General features: G+C 41.5%; 1 protein-coding gene across 5 annotated transcripts in view; it reads right to left on the bottom strand.

Moving 5' to 3' along the window:
- The window catches only part of grik5 (glutamate receptor, ionotropic, kainate 5), a 77,151-nt gene that overhangs the window by 11,313 nt on the left and 45,925 nt on the right, over positions 1–19,913 (bottom strand). For all 5 annotated transcript variants that reach the window (XM_020610818.1, XM_020610822.1, XM_020610819.1 and 2 more), the window contains 11 exons: positions 17,129–17,290; positions 15,999–16,163; positions 13,381–13,478; positions 12,879–13,044; positions 7,360–7,538; positions 6,573–6,626; positions 5,685–5,843; positions 5,200–5,352; positions 3,679–3,783; positions 1,267–1,374; positions 183–386 (listed from right to left, as the gene is read on the bottom strand). In XM_020610818.1, the coding sequence (XP_020466474.1) occupies positions 183–386; positions 1,267–1,374; positions 3,679–3,783; positions 5,200–5,352; positions 5,685–5,843; positions 6,573–6,626; positions 7,360–7,538; positions 12,879–13,044; positions 13,381–13,478; positions 15,999–16,163; positions 17,129–17,240 (1,503 nt within the window). In that variant the 5' untranslated portion in view covers positions 17,241–17,290. The remainder of the gene's footprint in view (positions 1–182; positions 387–1,266; positions 1,375–3,678; positions 3,784–5,199; positions 5,353–5,684; positions 5,844–6,572; positions 6,627–7,359; positions 7,539–12,878; positions 13,045–13,380; positions 13,479–15,998; positions 16,164–17,128; positions 17,291–19,913) is intronic.

Raw genomic sequence — 19,913 nt, 5'->3', positions numbered from 1 at the left:
AGACTTGCTCCCCTCTGAGGGCAATTTGAGACATGGGATGCTACAGCAGAGTTGTGGTTTGGGGCTAGAGTGTGACTGTGTGTGTTAAGTATAAGTTTATATTTGTAGAGACATTATTTAGGACGTTTGAGCATGTGTCTGTGTGTGTGACAGGGAGAGGAAGTGAGGGGGAGAGTACTCACCCTGTTGATTAGCTCTCCAACCATGCCAGTCCAAGAGCCATTGGGCTCTGGAGCCCCATACAACCCATCATCCACCAGCTTGATCTTGAAGGAGAATTTCAACATGTCTGCCAGCTCCCTCAGCATGTCGACACAGAAGCCCTCATACTGGTCATTGCCCTGGAAGTCCTGGTAGTTGTCTTTACGCATCACATACGGGTTTTCCTGAACATAGGGCATGCACCGAGGACATCCTTTATCATAGTGATCGCACAGAACAACTTTGTATTGATTTGCAGTGATCCTTCCCTCTAAGTGGAAAAGCCAGCATTTGTTACTGTTTACTCAGGTTTTTCCACTAACTTGTTACTTGCCTGTATTTGTTAATAATAAAGCTATAACCAGAAGATGATTAGCTTAGCTTAGCACAAAGACTAAGCACAAAATGAAGCAGCCATTCTGGCTCTATCAGATGTTAACAAAATCCACCTACAGCTCCTCTAAAGTTAAATGTCATACTTTGTGTGCAAAAATCCAACACCACACAATCTAGGGTCATGTTATATTGAGAAAAGGCAACAAAAAGCTCAGCTCACTGCAAATGTATACACCTTCATCAGTAGAAAATCTTTGAGACTCCGGCTTTGTTCTAGTTTGAGCTACCATGTAGTTTATGTTCTAAAGAGCTGCACCATTGAAGATGTCTGCTCTCTCATGAAAAGGATTGTCAGTGCGACATTATATCAGTATACTGTGGTGCAGCGCATTACTGCATCACATGTTTATACACATCTAACCCAACCTGAAGATGATGGAGCAGGATCACAAGATCAAGAGATTGTTTGATTTTTTGATATGGCATTACAGATATGAAAACCAGCAGGAGACCACTTCTAGTGTTTTGACATTATCAGAGGGCTAGGATTTTGCCAGTCTGAATTTAGTAACATGTCTCTCTCAGTGCTCTGTCAGTTTCTATGACAGCTACGATGACAGCAGTATTAACAGAAACATACTGCGACACAGCACAAGCACAGCCTGCGCAGCAAAGCAAAAGCAACTAACCTCACCTGCATAGTGGTCCAGAAGGTAAGTGCAACCTTACCAGTATAGTGGTGACAATGAGAGTCTTGTTTGTCAGCGTCTCTGAGACATTAATATCCAGACTTGTTGAGTTCATCACCAGGGTGTTGTTGGAGTACCAGATTCCGATCTGACAAGAGAAGTGAGAGAAAACCAGCGGCTATTGTGAGATAAGTAACATACTGTTAGGCTCTAATTTCACTGTTTAACTGTTGTCACAGGCTCCATACCATCTCTGGCAAATAAGCATTTCAGTGAGTGCATTAACCCGAGTGCCTTTGAATGTTCAAAATGTGATGCTTTATCCTCTATGCTGTTACATACTGCATATGCACAATGATTTAACTGTTCCCATTGGAGCAGCACCTGTAGTACCTGCAGTACCACGCACCACTGTAAAAATAAATAAATAAATAAACAAAACAACCTGAAGTTTATAAGCAGAGTAATGAGCTGAGACAAGATGGCAATGAAAAGCCACTAGCTTCTCTGCCATGTCTATTTTCCTTTACAAACACCCTTCTTAAACTACACAAAGAGTAGCTCACATATTTTGATTTTTATTGAGACAATAAAGTCACTTAGGCACATAAGTGTGTGATTATGACATAACTAGTGTGCAGGGGTCGCATCACAACTCACAGAGGTATTTCTTTGGAAGATATTACTGTACATCTTTCAATAGGTCAGAGGAGAGCTAATGACTCCTCAGACAGAATCACAGTTTTTCTATGACACTCTTTATCCTGCCGTGACATTTAAGAGCAGTCTTTCTCTGTGAACCACCACTGCTTGTCTACAAGGGGAGTGCGGCTGTGCACACAGGTGGGAAGAAAGTTAAAATGTTAATTATCACAACCTAACTTTCCCTAAAGATTGAAGTCCACTTTTAAGTAGCATTTAGTGTTAACATGGGAGATGGTTGATGTATAGTGGAGTCCGGGAAGACATATTAAGGAAAAGTGAACAGAACATACTTCCTCTACTTCCTCCAGTCAATAACTGCAATGCAGTGATGCGTGTTACTGTACTTCATTTAATTTTGACTTTAAAATACAGGTGAAATGTGTTTAGGTTTTTATTTCCCTCACCTTTCCATCTAATACTCAATGGAGGAGTCTTCTTTGACAAAATAATGCACCAAAATGGTCCCAAACATCTTAGCAGCTGAAGCTGCCAGCATTTTATTCTATTCTAGCTGCAATTTTGTTGTGGCTTGTAACTACAGTAACACATAAAAATGTCCAGACTAACAGAGAACATCTGGTCCAGTAAAAGGAATAGAAGTTGAACAAAAACCAAAAGAAAAAAGAAATTACACAACTCCTCTACAAATTAAGATCTTAAGCCTTAAAACTCACCTTTCTCAGTTCAATACACTCATGGATTTTGCTTCTACAGCAGTAAGTCCAATAGCTTATGTTGGCTAATGTTTGCAAGCTTCAGATAGACACTGCTGTGTAACTGACATTAGTGAATCAGTGTATGACTTCTCTAAGGGAGCTGTTGTTCTAATTACAGCTATCTACTAATTGCTTCTTACAGCCACAGTAGCTGCTATTCAGCACTTTAAACACTCATTTTGGTTTCGTTGTATTCCTTCATATAAACAAGATCATAAAACCTGATATGATCATAATGTCACAACACAAACCCACTGAAAGGTAGTAGAAGGTACTGATTTACTGCCTAGCCCTCACAACACAAACCTGAATGGGTGCTACACTGGGACTTACTCCTCAGATCTGTGACAAAAAATATGTATAAAAACAATATGAAGACACAGCAGGGGGTTGCTAAAGGGAACATATTAATATTCCATTGTTTTGGAATCATGATGCCAAAGCAAACTAGTCTATGCCACCTGGCAAGATCTGACCCAGCTGAGTTCAAGTGAAGACCAAGTCCAAATCGGAACAAAACTTATACAGCTCAAAAATAGGCTGGAAACAAGTCCAGTTCTATGCAAGACAAAGATGAAAACAAACTCTATTAAGACTCCATTTAAATATTAAATATACAGCAGAAACTTAAATTAACTGTTGATCTAGCTATACTGTATGTTCTCTCAGAGCTGGAGGCCTATTACAAACTCAGACTTCTGCAAATATATAATAAATAACCGTTATACCACTTTTCTGGTCAGAAAACATCAAATCAACATTCAGCTGTGGCAGAGACAAAAGTTTGAGGCAACTAAACATCTGTAACAAAGACACACAACACTCAAAGCTACAGCAAGTGTAGCATTTATTTAGAATTCAACTGATGGACTATGCAGACAGCTAACACATTGTAGCTAGCATCAGAAAAAAACGAATGTTTGCAGCTGTTTGGCTATTATCAAGAGAACCTGTGATGAGTGACCTGTAACTAACCCAAAGCCTATGGGCGAAGTGACCTGGCTGCAGCATGATAACAGGTGACTCCTGACCTCTTTGTGGCCTCCTCTGTGTTTCTCTAGGATCCGGAGGGTATAGTTGGTCCGCTGACCCTTGCTGTTGAACTCCACACGCCCTGTCAGACCATCATACTCTACCTGCAAATAAATGGAGAGTGTGAGAGCAGAAAGTAAGAGAGGCAGGGAAAAGAGGAGCAGAAAAGGTGAGAAAACAAGTGAGCAGAGTTGATAGAAACAATGAGGAACTGCTAAGTAATAAATGCAATCTTCCATGTAAAAACAAATGTTCTTCTACCAATCATTTACCAATGATTAGGCAAACATACTATCAAGGGTGATAAGGAGAAAAGAGGGCAGAAGACAGAGAAAGAAAGCATAGCAGAGATGGAGGAAACGTCTAAGACAAGGCAGGGATCATCAGTTTTGATTCAACTAGAAGTAAGGGACTGAACAGCAGGCTCAGAAAGAGCAGCACATAGTCAACAGTTTCCTAATAATACTAAGGACTGCACCTCACGCTTGGCTCGGCCTCTCCAAAACCCAGGTGCAGGCACAGTTACCGAGCTCTATGATGAATGGCACGGTGCTGGAGATGGAGCACACCATGATGTTGACTAACAAAGACAGATGTTGTGCCAGTGGGGCGGAGGCAATGAAATATGGGGCTCTGGCTGCCTTGACAACAGGTCGTCGATGGGAGAAACACATAGACCAGAGATGGAAGATGACAAAGAATAAGAGACAGAGGTTACATGCAACATGAAATGAGGAGGATGCAGAATGAAGCTGTACTGTCGTCATTTATCAGTGAGTAGATAAAAAGGAAATTAATCAACCCCCCCACCCCCACCAAAATACCAAATATGGCAGTACATTTAAAACAAGAGGATTTCATTTTTTTTCTGCTTTATATCACTGTGAAACAGAAACATTTGGGTAATTTAAATTTTAATGTTAAATAGAGAAAAATATCCATCACAGTTTATCAAAGCCAAACATTTTAGGGGCTGGAATCAGCCAACGTTTGGCATTTTGCTTGAAAAATAACTCAAATAATTATTTGATTTCCAAAATACCTTCCAGTTCATTTTTTGTTAATCAATTAATTATTAATTAAGTAATTGTTCCAGCTCTATTAATAAAGTAATTATTGCAGCTCTAATTTGAAGTTATCACCTCAGGCTTTGAGAAATGGTAATTTTTTCCCCAGTGCTTTGACCTTTTATTGAATAAATTTAAAAAAAATTAATCAAAAAGTATCAGTTTAATAAAGGGTGAAAATAATTGTTAGCTGCAATCAATGTATTTTGCTATTGTAAAAAAAGCATTGAGCATGATGATTACACTGTCAGTGAACATTCTAACTACAATAGAGGTGAATATCACAACACGTATGAAGGTTTAATGAAATAAAAATCAATTACAAACTGAAGTCATGTATCAAGCGCATGTTTCTAATGATGTGCTCTTGTCCATGTGTCCAATGTGAACATACACGCCAGGAGGCGACTCCACACTACATGTTGCATTCATGCACATTTATCAAGTGTTTACCATACGCAGGTAGTTCATGAGACTGGTCCCGTGTTGCCAGATCTGAGGTGAAGTGCAACTGAGTGGCTTCACTCCGATTTCCTGACTGCGGTTCAATTCCCTTACCGCCCCCACCACCACGTGCACCGCATCAAACATCAGCGCTGATGAAAGCTGTGGAAGGGAGAAAAGGAAACCCGAGAGGCATTAAGGAGGGAGAGAGGCAAAAAAAGGGGAAGGAGGAAAAGGAGTCACAGGATAGAGGCGTGAACACAGATGAATAGATTATTAACAAGAACAATGAAAATAAGAGGAGTGAAAGAATGGATGTGAGGTGTAAGTGATCCAGTGGGGATACATCAATACCCATTAAACATAAGGGAAAGACTAGCTGAATCTTTCTAAATACTCAATTAATTGGTGTGAGGAATAAAGTAGTTTAATGTTAAATGGCATACAAACACAAAATGTGTATGCATGAGTTCTCATGTGCTCAAGAGACTGACCGCAGGTCCGGGGTACGTTAGGTCACAGCCCTCCCTCCAAGAGAGATTGAGGCTCCTGATGAACTCCAGATAGAAGGGATGAGTGGTGTTAAACATGGAGAAACCCACAATGTTGGACTGCTCATCCACTATATCATCCAGTCTCAGCAGGGGGAAGTCCTAGAGAAGAGGAGGAGAAGCGGGGAGGGTGAGAGACAGAACATTCAGGTGAGTGGCAATGCTGAAAGTGTTATCAGATCTTTACATGGAAGAAAACTACTGTGCAAAGTGATGAAGAAAAAGAGAAGCTAGAGGGAGTGACAACATCTAATCTCTGATGGAGAGATAAAAAGAATAGAGACAGCTAGGAAAAGGGGGAACAGGGATACAGAAGAAAGAGAGGTTGATGGAAATGTCTTCAGTAGTTTTTCAGAGATATACACACAAGACATGGCATTTAAAGCACAAGAGCACATCATGTACAGAGGCCGGAGAGGGGGGAACAATGAAATCCAGAAGCACAGTGACACATTAATCCAAATGGTGGAAGGAGAGGGGAGTATATCAAAGAGGCAGATAAAAACACTACAAGTGTAGAGGAGGTGGCAGAAGAAAAAGGAGGAATCATGTCTGCCTTCAGCTTCAGCTCAGACCCCTTTCCTTCTTTGTAACATATTCACCTGCACTTCCACATCTTTGTACACTATGTTGGTTTCCCAGATCGCTCCCCTTCATCTCCTCAGCCTTTTCTCTCTCTCTGTCACCTCTCTCTATACTTGCTCCACCATAGCACCGTTGTTTGGTCATAAAAGGACAGAAGAGGAGGCGGAGGAGCAAGAGAGAGCAACAAGTGGAAATGGAGGAGCAGAAGACAGTAAAAGGAAAGGGACAGAATTGGTATGCTCTTACCATGGTGGTCAGGATGTACTTGTAAAAGGCTGATGTCATTCCAAGCTCTGACGCCTGTAGGACACAGAGAAAGAGAGGAAAAATAAAGAAGAGGCAGGTGGGATACAGAATATGAAAGAGTAACAGAACATTTTAACAGATTCATGGAGGGAGAGAGTGAGGTCAAAAGAAGAGTTATTGAGAGTCAGAGAGTGAAGGAGACAGTTGGAGGATGAAGTAGAAGGGAATATGGGGGAGGAGAGAGAGAGAGGAAGAATACGTTAATCACAGTTTTACATCATCAGGCTAACACTAGGACATTTTGCTGAGGGCGGACAGCCGCTCCAATGTGCCCAGTGAAAACATTCCATACACATTCAAACTGTGACTCACTGCGCTGGCTATCGGCATTACAGCCCGTACTATGAATCAGAACAAGCCTGGGTAACATCTGCTCCTCATCCTAGCAAAAGATAGTCTCTTGTCAAATGTAAGTGATTGTTGCAGGCAGACATGCATAAATATTGCTTCCTTTGTTGCTCCAGAGGGCAGTGAAGGTAAAAAAATAGTTAATTTTGTTATGAGAACAAATGTGTAGCCTGTGGAACTTTAGGTTCTTTTATTCTTTTACAGATGGTAAGCTCCACATGCCCTTCATGGCTGTAACCTGGATTTCCCAAATGAATACATAAAAGAGAGAAGTACATATCCCCTTGAGTATTACTGTGTATATTGTATTCAAGAGCAGCTTCGAATCCTGCACATGTGTGGGTGGATCTGAAGAATGTACTGATGCTTGAAAGCTGACCTTCTTAAGGATGAGATAGGAAACAGACGCATTGGCATCAATGATGATGGTGGCCACTTTGTCATCACGGATCTCCTTCAGCAGCGGCGTAGGGTCCAGGTTGTCATCCAGCATCCTGACTGACAGAGTCTCCCGGGAGATGAGAAAGCGACGCACCAGTTCTTCCAATCTCAGCAGGCCTGAGGCAGAGTCAGTGCAGAGCTGAACTGAATTATCAGTGACTGTATCAGTAGACACAACTCATATTTCCCAAAATGTAAGCTTCACAGGACCTGTGAAAATCATGATTTATTCTCAAATGGCAGTATATTTGTTTTATTTTTGTAAAGGATGATCAGTTATTTGTCTAAATAAAACATCATTTAATATGCAGTCTACAATATGTCAGTATTCATGGTTCCCCTCAGCTGGACACATCTTATAAGTATATTATTACATATTATGTTCTCTACAAAGGCTGTTTTGTATTGAGTTCTATATTTCTGATGGTTCAGAACTTGACAGTCTTTGTAATGAAGAAGGAAGGCTACAGGGGCAGTGGGAGAAATCATCAGTTTTGGCCATTTATGCATTTATTCTGACACCTGAACTAGGAAGTAGTCAGTCAACCTGGGGGTGGCCACATGTGGCACTGGCCACCCCCAGGTTGACTGACCACCCCGGTGCCACACTGCCAGAGTCAAAATGTGATGCTTGTCAGTATTAATGAAGGAAAAATGAAAAGCAATGACAAATTGTTGCCTTAAATACAGCTATATTTTTCTGGTGCTTTATAATTGATATTGGTCAAAATAGTTTTCTTTTATATCATGTACGCAGCATGATATGTGCATTTATTTCCCTGACTTGTTGTGTTGTACTTGGCATGATTCTCCTCACTGGGGGGCAGTGATGTCCCTGGCCAGGAGTACATAAGGAGTGTAGCCAAAGTTAGCTAAAGAAAGCAGTGTGTGGTACATTTTTACACAAAATAAACTGTTGATTCGTAATAATATGCGATTTATTATTTCATAGAACTAGGGGTTTAGTAGACATTTTGCAGCCTAGCCTGGCCACACAATCATAATTTTCTAGACCTGGCCCTGCACAGGCTGAGGATGCAAAAATACAGAAACACTTTGGTAAATTGATATTTTGAGCTAAGATCATATATAAGGTTTGGCTATCTGCTAGACTGCCTGTCATTAAATTTTATCTATCCATAATATGCACAGATTTTTAATGTTATTTCAACTAATCATAACAATATTTGGTAGGTAAAATACAAACAAATGTAAAAAATAAATAAATAAATCTGCTTTGAATAATAATAGCAACATGACAAAGTATAACTCAGCATACATGAGAGCTGGTGAGGCTGAAATTAATCTTTGTACAAAGCACTAAAAACCTCAGGCAAGTTTTAGTATCCTACAGAATTTATGAGATCAATCAGTGTGACAAATTTCTAAACATTTCTATTAATAGGAGAACACTGTGCAGCCTTGGCATAGGTACAGTGTATGTGCTCTTTGAGTGCTTTTTAGATAACTTTGTGTCTGTTTTCTCATCCTTTAATGAATGTTTTTCAATTCTTTGAGTGTTGTGTGTACACTGTGAGTAAAATAGTGTGTGTTTAAAACACTGAAAACCTTACAACCAAATAGTAAAACACAAAGATGCAAGGATTCTGCAAACCTCTGGTAAAAAAAAATAAATAAAAAATCATGGATAGAAAGAAAAGAATAGCTCCAGGAGCAGAAAGACTGAAATAGTACTTGAGACAATTCGCCCACTTCAAGTGAATTCCTCTCGAAAATGAGTATAACCAGTGACAGTCAAGACTCACTTGACATCCTTCTGTGGAATGAGCCTTTACTAGAAAGTCTACTCTGCTGCTTCCTAATTGTAATTCTATAGTAAAGCTCCCCTAGCTATGTAAATAAGTGGTGGGGCAGGCTTCTGGGGGGGGGTGGAGGGGAGAGGGAGGAGAGGTAGAGCACAGAGCCCTTAAACAGGAGAAAGCCTCTGTAAGCAGTGGGGTAATCACTGAACCAGGCCAAAACTTTAATTAGTTTGAGGAAGGAGGGGGAATCAATGTACTTTACCGCTCACTCTCCTTCTTTCACTTATTCTCTCTTTCACACATAAGCTCTAACCTCTCTCTTAGCCCTGTGTTCTGGTTAACTCTCTCTGTCTTTATCCATCTTGCCCTTATGCTGCCACCATCTCCTCCTCTTTGTACTCAGTCTCTCTCTCTCTCTCTCTCTCACCGTCCTTAACCTCATTCATCTCATGAAAACTGCATAATCGAATTAGGCTCCGATGGTGCACTGTGACCCAGGTAAAGTGAGAGAAGAATACATTGGAAATGACCCAAAATCTCAGACTCACTCCTATTTAACAGAAAATCTATTAACTGCTACTTGCACAGACTAAAGAGGGAAAAATTTGATTAGTGCCATGAACGCGCTGTTGCAAAAATGACTCGTTTCTAGGTACACTATCTGATTAGGATGCATGTGTGTCTATGACTTCACACATAACTTGCCTCACTGACAATAAAGAAATGTTGTCTATTTCACTTCAACAGGGTAAACATGATGAATAAAACAGGTGGACTGGTGGTACGTATTGCTTGTGTTCACCCTCTGCAGTGCTACACTAGAGCCGCGGACACAGACGCAATCATACAAGTTTCCAAAATACCCACTCTCACATCTTTCGACATACGGTACACTGAGTACACACTCCTGAAAGCATAAAATAGCACTCAAACACAAGCACACATATGAACAAAGATAACCAGGCACACCAAAAAATATATCAAACATACACATACTGTGCCACACACACCCACACAGTCATTCAGAGTGTGGAACCAGTGTGTTGAGTGGCAGTTAGCACCTATTCTGCAGCCATGGCAACCAGCTCCATGGCGATAGATAGCGCAGCCAAGTGGGTCAGAGTCTGTGAGTGCGATAACCCTGTAAAGATCACCTTCAAGCCAAATATGTTACACACACAAGCAGCACTTATTCTCTTCACCAGTAAGATCTGCATCTTTTGGCCCAGACATTAAATCTGTTGCGTCTAATTTTTATGAGAGGAGCAGTCTGCTGAAAGACAAGGCACTGCTCATTCAGCTGATGATCAAAACTAGAAAAAAGATGTCTGATGCCATTTCAAAGCTCTTTGAGTTCAATGAAATGATAAGTCCAAAAGGAATTCAGCTTAATTTCAGGAAACCGCATGAAGGCTGGCTAACTGCTGGGGAGATAATGAAAGCATCTAAATGACTGAATCAATTTTTCACAATGTCACAGCTTTTTTTGTTTGTCAAATCTACCCTTTTCACACTGCCAAAGTGTTCAGACTTCAATGGTCCTACTTATCTTTTATGTAATTGCCCATTCTTGAAATTGTCAGTTCTTTTATGGTTCTACTTAGCTCATATGAGCAGTCAATAGTTGCACAACAACTCATCCCAGCTCAGTTTCTCTCAGGGTAGGACAAAAATCAGGTGATTATTCAGGGCAAACCTATGATTCTGCTACCTCATTCAGCACATAGTGCATTCTGCAATGTATGCACAAAGCTATGTTTGAATACTATAGTAGAGACACCATCTGACCAAGCCCTATAATTCTTACAACTCTCAGTGGGGGAGTGTATGAAAAATCAATGATGCACTCTTTTAAAATGAAAATAAAGAGGACTACTGACTAGACCCCAAATCCCCTGTGATGTTCAAGCTCTCTGGGTGCCTAACAACTTAAATCAAATGTCCCTGAAGTTCATTCAATACTGGAAAGCATTTCAAACATGAATATTTATTTAATTGGTTTAGACTAAAAACCCTCTGAGGTGGAAAAGAGAGTGCAAGAGCAAGAGTAATAAATAGGAAGGCCACAGCATGAGCCCTGTTCTGAACTCTGACAACAGACAGAACTTTATGGCCAGACTGCCAAAATGAGTGTCCAGCAGCGCAAAACAGTCATATTTACCCAAACATTGTGTGCATGTGCCAGCACTCCCACAGAGGCATTTGCAAACGCACATACAGTCATGGCCAAAAATATTGGCACCCCAGCATTTCTGTCAGATAACGCACCACTTCTCCCAGAAAACTGTTGCAATCGTGAATTCTGTGGTATTCTCATGTTTCTTTTGTATTTATTTATTCCTTTGTTTGCCTTGGAACAACACAAAAAGCAGAGGGAAAAAAGCCAAATCTGATGTATTTCACACAGAACTCAACTGCTCCAGGCCTCTCAGATTTGAAGGGTTCTTTCTCCCAGCTGCTGTTCTGAGACCTCTCCACGGGGGCTCTGTGGGATCTGGACTCATCGCTGGCCACTTCAGAACTCTCCAGCACATTGTCTGAAACCATTTCTGGTGCTTTTTGAACTCTGGTTTGGGTCATTGTCCTGCTGTGAGACCCATGAACTCTGATGGAGACCCAACTTTCTGACACTGGGCTCTACACTGTGCCCCAGAATTCATTGGTTGTCTTCAGATTTCATAATGCCATACACACTGTCAAGACATCCAGAGCCTGAAGCAGCAAAGCAACCCCAAAACATCAGTGAACATCCACCATGTTTGACTGTAAAGACCATGTTCTTTTCTTTGGAGGCCTTGTTTCATTTTCTGAAAACGGTAAAATGATATGCTCGATTTAGTCTCGATCGTCCGCAGGGCATTGTCCCAAAAGTATTGTGGCTTTCTCGGGTAAGTTTTGGCAAACTCCAGTCTGGCTTTTTAATGTTTCTGTGTCAGTGGGTCTACCTGAATTTCCTGCCATAGTGTCCCTTGTCAGTCAGATGGCGATGGATTGTGCAAGCTGACACTGTTACACCCTGTGCCTGCAGGTCATCGTGAATCTGTTTGGAAGGTGATAGAGGTTCTTGATCTACCATTCAAACAATCCGTCATCTATTTTTCTCTTTCGTCCACGTCCAGGGAGATTAGCTTCAGCGCCATGGGCTGTAAACTTCTTGACAATGGAGCAGCCAGATCTCTGGAAATAGACTTGGAACCTTGAGGTTGTCCATGCTTTTCCACTATTGTGGTTCTCAAATCCTCAGACAATTCTTTGCTCTTCTTTCTTTTCTCCATGTTCAGTGTGGTCCACACGACACAAAGGTTGAGTCACCTTTTCTCCATTTTAACTGGTTGCACGTGTGATTTCTATATTGCTGGCACCTGTTGGTTGCTACAGGTGAGTTTCATTTCAAATTAAAGGAACAACAAATGCTTCAAATACAACTATTTCTGTTGATTTAGAAAAAGTGTGTGGATTTGGCTTTTATTCGCTGCTTTTTTTTGTGTTGTTCCAATGTGTTGTTCCAATGCAAACAAAATATATAAACATGAGAATACCACAGAATTTGTGACTATAACAGTTTTCTGGGAGAAGTGGTGCGTTATCTGACAGAAATGCAGGAGTGCCAAGATACATTTACGCCCACCAAACCACAAACATAGCCATGTAGCCACATGTAATTTACTGCTTAAGAGACTGCATGTGTACTCACACTCAGCTTTGGCACAGACCAGGCTGGCTGAGGGGTAACTGAAGGAGCGCAAGATGGCTCCTATGGCCAGGCTGAGGTCCTCGTTGCTAGGGTACAAAGTGACAGAGGCAAAGCGCAGGTACGGCAAACGGGGAGTTTCCTCCGGACCAATTTTTACATGAGGGATCTGTAAAAAGGAGAAAGGAGAGGGGAGAAATAGTAAGGAAGGCAAGAAAAAGCTAAACTGAATAAGTATGATCCCTTCGAGAAACTAGATGGTAAAAAGAGAGATCAATTAAGAAAACTGGCAGAGAATAGAGACACATCAAACCTTATTAAGAAAGAAGAAAACAGCTAGAGGAAGTGGATGATTGATATTTTTTGGAAAAAACTCAACAGGCAAGAAAAATCAAATGTCTAGACATGCTGATCATGACATCTGTGTGGGCAGGAGAAGAAGTAACTCAGAAAGAGGTTCTAGTTGTGCACAGATTTGCACAAACCTGTTTGTTTCTACACTCACCTCCTTTTCTCCACATATGTGACTGACAGTAGAGCCAGAGGCGGGGCTAGAAGCGGGACCTATCACAGAGACGACGCCTTTGGGAAGAATCTGACACACTGAAATCAAAGAAGCAAAATAAACACTGAATATGCAGACATACACCTTCTCTCTGCTTCATTTTGATGGCAGCACAGTAAAAACTGCAGTCGGGGGAAACTATGGAAATTTAGCAAAATGCAGCAAAAACTCAAGAGGACCCATTATGAGTTCAGTTTAATTGCTGATTCTGTTGTAGCAGCTCAATCTGTCTCATTATAATCTGATTTATTTTGAGATAAATACCCAAAGGACTACAGCAGGGCAGCCAGCGCGTTGCCTTCTGCTATTGTTCACTTGTTTAGACAGTCATATTTAATTACTGTAAAGACTTTTAAGACATTCTGCTTAAATTATATCTCTGGCATCAGTTTGGTGGACCCCTTCAATTATTAAATGCCAGCTTATATTGTTACCCTTTTAGCAGAAGCCCATTAATGTGGGAGAAAATCTGTGTGTTACAAAGCTATTCCTGAAATTATATGGCTCCAGTATTAACTTAGTTTCTTTGCTCAGGAACGGCTCCAGTAAACACTGTCTCTATGATTCGGAATATTAAAGCAGAGCTTTCACCATTTAAACGCCACAGGAGACAACAAATGGCTCCATTACATTCATACAGTATCCTGTATTTAGGCCTACACGAATAATTTTACACCATCTTTGTGGCTATTTATATCAGCACAAGTATTTCTGTGTAGTCGGTTGTTAAAAACTGAAAACAGGGAGAAACTACAACCTGTCTGACAGTAACAGTGGTCCGCCTACAAGCCCCACTTAAGCTCACTAATAAACACCTTATATTTTGTTTGTTTCATCTGTAGAAAACCACAGAGTAAGAACTTTTACAGGGCGTTATACAGGACTACTTCTGACTCTGAGTCATTGTCGCAAGAAATAATCCTGCACATAACTTACATATACAGTAATTTCTTTTTAACTGTTTGTGCTACAGGGTATTTATAGAGACACATCATGGGAGAAATGTTTTAGAGAGGATTATAGGCCAATTTTGTTACCACTGCCAGAGCCCTATTTCCAGTTTTTATGTTAATGTACCAAGTTAATGTCCAGGCCATGTACTCTACAACAACACAATCAGAGAAATGAATGCAAATGTCATGCTGCGTGCATAATATAAAATAAAACCAATTTGACCAATATCAATTATAAAGTACCAAAAAACTGTTAGTTGTATTTATAATAATAATAACCACCTTTATTTGGCCAAGTATGTTACACACAAGGAATTTGTTTCTGGTACCATAGCAGCCATCTGTGGCGCCAACTCACACCGATGGCTCTAACCATCGGGGACAACTTGAGGGTTCAGTGTCTTGCCCAAGGACACTTCATTTGCAAAACCATTCCATTTAAAATGAAACATGGTCTTGACCAGTGTTCATAACAGACTGAAGTTAGTGGGCAAGCTTACAGAAACATTTGGCTGAAATGATTGGGGGTATTTTTGTTTGTTTTTTAGGTGTGCACTGAGTTTATTTATATGGACAGTTTTGTGAACTACCCTCCTGAAAAAGCTCTCACAGATATAGCAGAAATGAGTCTGGTGACTTAACTGCGTTACTCTTTCTGGTATTTTAATTTATCCCAATTAGTCCTCCTTAGTCACTGTCACTGTCTGTGTGAGCGTATATGCCCACGCTGTGCCAATGTGTGAATGTGCATGTGCGACTGCAGTAAGGGATGGGTGTGCATGTACAGTATGTGCAAATGCCTGTGTGTGTGGATGCGTGCATGCAAGTGTGCCTCAGACAGCCATAGATGTGAGATGATGAACTCTCTGATCCAGAGAACAAAAAACCGCTGCAAGGAAACAAGCCTGTCAGAGTCTCCTGCCCATCGGTCAAGGACACACACACAAAGACTTATACACACATGGCTGCAACTCAAGTATGCACACATGTACACGGCCCCTCTTAAACACAGAAATTATGCCAGTAGCTTTTGGCAGGGCCACGGACCTATTAGAATAGGAGCAGGGAATCTCTGTATCCTCAGTAACTGGGTTTAGCAGCACATCTTCTGTCTTTACAGACTCCAAATGTTCTGTTTTAACTCTGTGTGTCAATTCAAATTTCAGCCTCTGTGGTGGTGCTGCTTTCTTTAGACCAGCACTGCTGTATTAATATTTGATGATTTGTTTTTGTCCTGCTCTGAACAGTAGACAATGCCAGCTGTCACTGGAGGGAACTGGTCCACAGTTTTTAATGAGAGAGGCTTAATGGCCCATTACTGGTCTCCAATGACATGTAAACTAATCAACACAAGATCTCGCTGTTCCTAATCTGATGAAAGTGGTGGTGTTTTATCATTAGTCATCAGCTGAGATTTTTCTCAAAAAATGTATCCTGTACTGGTCACTAATAATATTCTATGTTACTAATAATATCTACTGGTATTTGTAGTGGTCACTTTGTGCCTGTGAGAATTAGACACTATGGTCTGTGGCATTTAGCTGGACTCCATCCTTCTCTAGTGGGCTGTGTGAATCTTCCTTAGTATGCACTGGCTCTACTCACTGGTGTCAGTAGTGTCGTACTGGGAGTCTTTTTGCAGCTCATATATGCCCACCTCCACTCGGGCTCGGGCTGGACCCTCCATCACACTGTTGATGTTCTCCCTGGCCAGGGCCAGCGCCAGCCGCTCGCCACGCCCACACACAGACTGGTCATCAAGGATTGCAGCTAAAGAGGCAGAAAGGGAAGAAGAGATTGGTGAAAGAGTGAAGGACGGAGCACGGAGAGAGGGGAAGAAGAGGTGACTAAGCAAAAGAAACGATGGTGAGCGAGAGGTCCACGATTCTTTTCAGCAACCTTTTATCCCTCTTATTCTTACGATGGCATTTGTTGTGTTGTGCAGCACTTTGGTCAACTGTGCATTGTTTTAAATTTATAAATACATTTGATTTGATCTTTACACTACACTAGACTAACTGGCTGCTGGCTATAACTCCATAATGGACAGGACTGAGAACAGAGCTAGTTTTCACTCAAAATGTCAAAGCATTCCCATAAAGATGGAAGCATTTGTACTGAGAACATTTACAGCAAGAACTTAATCAACCCAATAGATTAACCACAAAGGCAGGCAATGTACTGGTTTGTTAGTGCAGTTCTTTAGTCTATAATATGTTCATATTATTTTGTCTAATCTCTGAATATTTGAGCTGTTTTGGTCAGAATAGTTCCTATGATGCATTTCTTTTCTTAATACTGTGCAGTTATTTTAAAAATTAAGAGTAGGGTCCCAAAAAGGGGCCTGGTTGCACACATTAGACTCTTTGGCCTGATCCTGGAGGTTTTATGATCAAACTAAAAGCTTGAAACTGCAACAAGGCTCCTGGGAGAAGCTTCTATCTACTGATCTGAGCTTGTACTTCATGTTCAACTAAGAAAAATAAAAGCGGGAAACTTTTATTGCAAGTTTGAATAAAAAAGTTTGCACCATTAGGACTGTTGGGACACTAACAAGTAGATTACAAGTGCTAAACTGGCTTTTAAGTGCTTTGCTGTCATCTTGTCCCTTATTGTCCTGTCCATTGAGGCAAAACCAGCTTGAGGCACAACAGCAAACTCAAAACAAGTCACAAAAAGTGCGCTGAGGAAGTTTATGACCCAGGTGAAGTGGGAATGGAGGGATAGCCACTTACCCATACGGACAGAGGAAAGCAGAGGGATCTGACTGAGGGAGCTTGGTGGCATGGTGACTAGCAGGAAAAAGAGGAAGTGTATTGACAGCAGCAGTGCTGGCAGAGCCGGCATCTTCTACTGCTCCTCATGGAGAATGGTCTGCTGGCTGCCTGTACCACCACCTGCAGGAATGGAGGACATGCTGCAAGTTACTGGACAGTCATTCTCTTGGCACAAAATATCTTTCTTTAACTTGTCATCTTGCAGCTTATCTTCAGTCACATTCCCATGTAATGCAAGCACTTGCAATTTGTCAGAGCATACACTTTCATATTCAGCTATGACATGTTCACTGTCATATCATAAAGGTAGCCCAGTTCCATGCATACGGCCTGTCTAATAATGCCATACAGTGCACATATCTTATCATATCATTCATGGCTCCTGTGCAGAGACTGGTGTTTAAAAGTGACAGGACTGAAGAGTGACGAGATCTCCAGAGGGAGCTGAAAGACAACATCACGACAAGTGGCACACACGTCCCTGCACATTCACCCATACACATCTACACTATATGTGCGTGTGTATGAACATATAAACACATACAAATACACAGATTCACAATCTAGGAACATTTAGTGTAAACACATGCAGAGATTTACAAAGTACAATGATGCCTTGAATACAAACAAGACCATATACTATCCATTCACACAGGCCACCCACTCACATGTTTTCCATAACCTAACCTCCACCTCTAAACGACACACGAACAGAAGAAAAGCACTCAGAGAGCCTAGCTGAGCTCCACTGGTGCTGAGCAGCCTTCTCCAGGAGTGGCAAAGCCTTGCTCTGACTGACAACATGACAAGAGTGTGTGAAAGGATGAAGAGATGAAGGGAGGAATGAAGACAGGCGAGAGGAGTGTAGTGTGACAGACAGGCAGGAAAGTTGCGGGAGGGATGGTGCTGGTGATGTTGGAAGCGATGGCAGCGATGGATGTTGCAGTGGGTAAAGTGTGGATTGTTTCAAATGTTTGGCACGTCAGCTGAAAGACTCAGTTCATGACCTACAGTTGATCATTGCAGCTGTAAAGAGGGAATGCTGGAATAGTAGCAGGATGACCTTTGACCCTGACAAGTCACTGTGGGGGTTGAAATGAGTTGGCACTGTATGTATGTGCATATATCGTTTGTACAGTAAATCAAAGCAGCAGAGGATGAGGAGTTTTGGTCACTCTGCTGAATGAACACCCCTCCCACTTTTAGTCTTTTTTTGCAACCTTTTTTCACTTTGAGAGTTTCATTTTGTTCCCCCCCCAACTCACCTTTCAAACACTTGTTTGGCTTTGATGTTTAAAGCACATCAAGAAAATTCACAACCCTGTGCTTTGAATCCCTCTTGGCTGCTCACAAACCAGCCATACTTCCTTTTCCGCCTTTTTTTCTCCCCTTGCTATGCAATTACTGACCTTCCTTTCCTCCTGCCTAACTTTGTGTGCCTTTCATTTTCTGGTTTGCTGTGTCAAAGGGTGGGCAAACGTGAGCGAACATGTTTATAATACTAATGGCATGCACCATACTGTGCAGATGGCTGTGCAGCTCTCATTATGGTGACCACAGCTCCAAGTGAACAGAGGCAGGGCTTATGCAAGGCCATCTGTATGAGTGACACAGGATAGAACAGGCACAGTGGGAGCTATTTTTTGTCTTCACTCACTGTTCTCAATAAATCATTGTCGTATTACCACAGTATGTTACATTAAAGGCGCCAATAAATCAATATTGCATCAAAAATAGAACAGCTCCATGCCGTTGTTATACTTGTGTGCTTGCATATGGTGAGCATAATGTGTGCACCTGAGAGCTGAGAATCAGCTTTATTGGCCAGTTGTGTTGGACACACAAGGAATTTGACTCTGGCACAGCAGCTGATTATGTTGACTACACAGTGAGACACTACAGCACACAACTGTTTTGCACGGCGCTCCATTTTGCTGGCTGTTACTACTGTATTCTGCTTGCATGGTCTCTCTCAATTTACTCTTCACCAAAGTGTGTTTGGTGTCCTGGGCGTGTATGGGCATGCACTAACCTAGTCAGAGTGTGATGGCATATTGACTGATCCCAGCTAAAGTGGCCCTCAGGTGCAGTCAGTAAACACAATGGGGAACCTATCACAGCATTTCACAAGATCCATCTGATTGGCTATTACCAAGAAACTGGTAACCATGATGACAAATAAGATCCTAACGGAGGCTATGCCTTTATCAGTGATGGGATGGAACTGGTGCTACTGTATGTCATTGTTACTGAGAGGTATTGACAGCATTAGACAGAGAAAATTACAGCATCTATACTCCCAGGAGATGAGGAGGGTGGAAGGAGGAAGGAGATGGAAAGCTGTGATAGGAGGAAGGAGAATGTTAGAAAAAGGAAGCAGAGGGACTGGGCTGAGGATGGTGTGGAATAAAACAATGCTGAATTCAGAGAAGAGAGATTGTGTTACTGCTGAAAGAGAGACATAGAGACAGAGATGGAAAGATGATAGCAGTAGTGGAAAGTACATTTAATCAAGTACTATACTTGGGTAAGATTTTGAGGTACCTACACTTTATATCTATATTGGTGTTATAGATTAATCTCTGCCCTTTGTCACCAGTTCTGTTCATTATTTTTATGGACAGAATTTCTAGGCGCAGCCAGGGGCCGGAGGGAGTCTGGTTTGGGGGCCACAGGATCTCTGCTTTTTGCAGATGACGTTGTCCTGTTGGCCCCATCAAACCAGGACCTCCAGCGTGCACTG

Source organism: Monopterus albus, unplaced genomic scaffold, assembly GCF_001952655.1.
Source record: "Monopterus albus unplaced genomic scaffold, M_albus_1.0 scaffold107.1, whole genome shotgun sequence".
In the NCBI taxonomy this organism is placed as follows: Eukaryota; Metazoa; Chordata; class Actinopteri; order Synbranchiformes; family Synbranchidae; genus Monopterus; species Monopterus albus.
The sequence above is the reverse complement of the archived record's forward strand: the minus strand, read 5'-3'. Positions and strand labels throughout refer to the sequence as shown.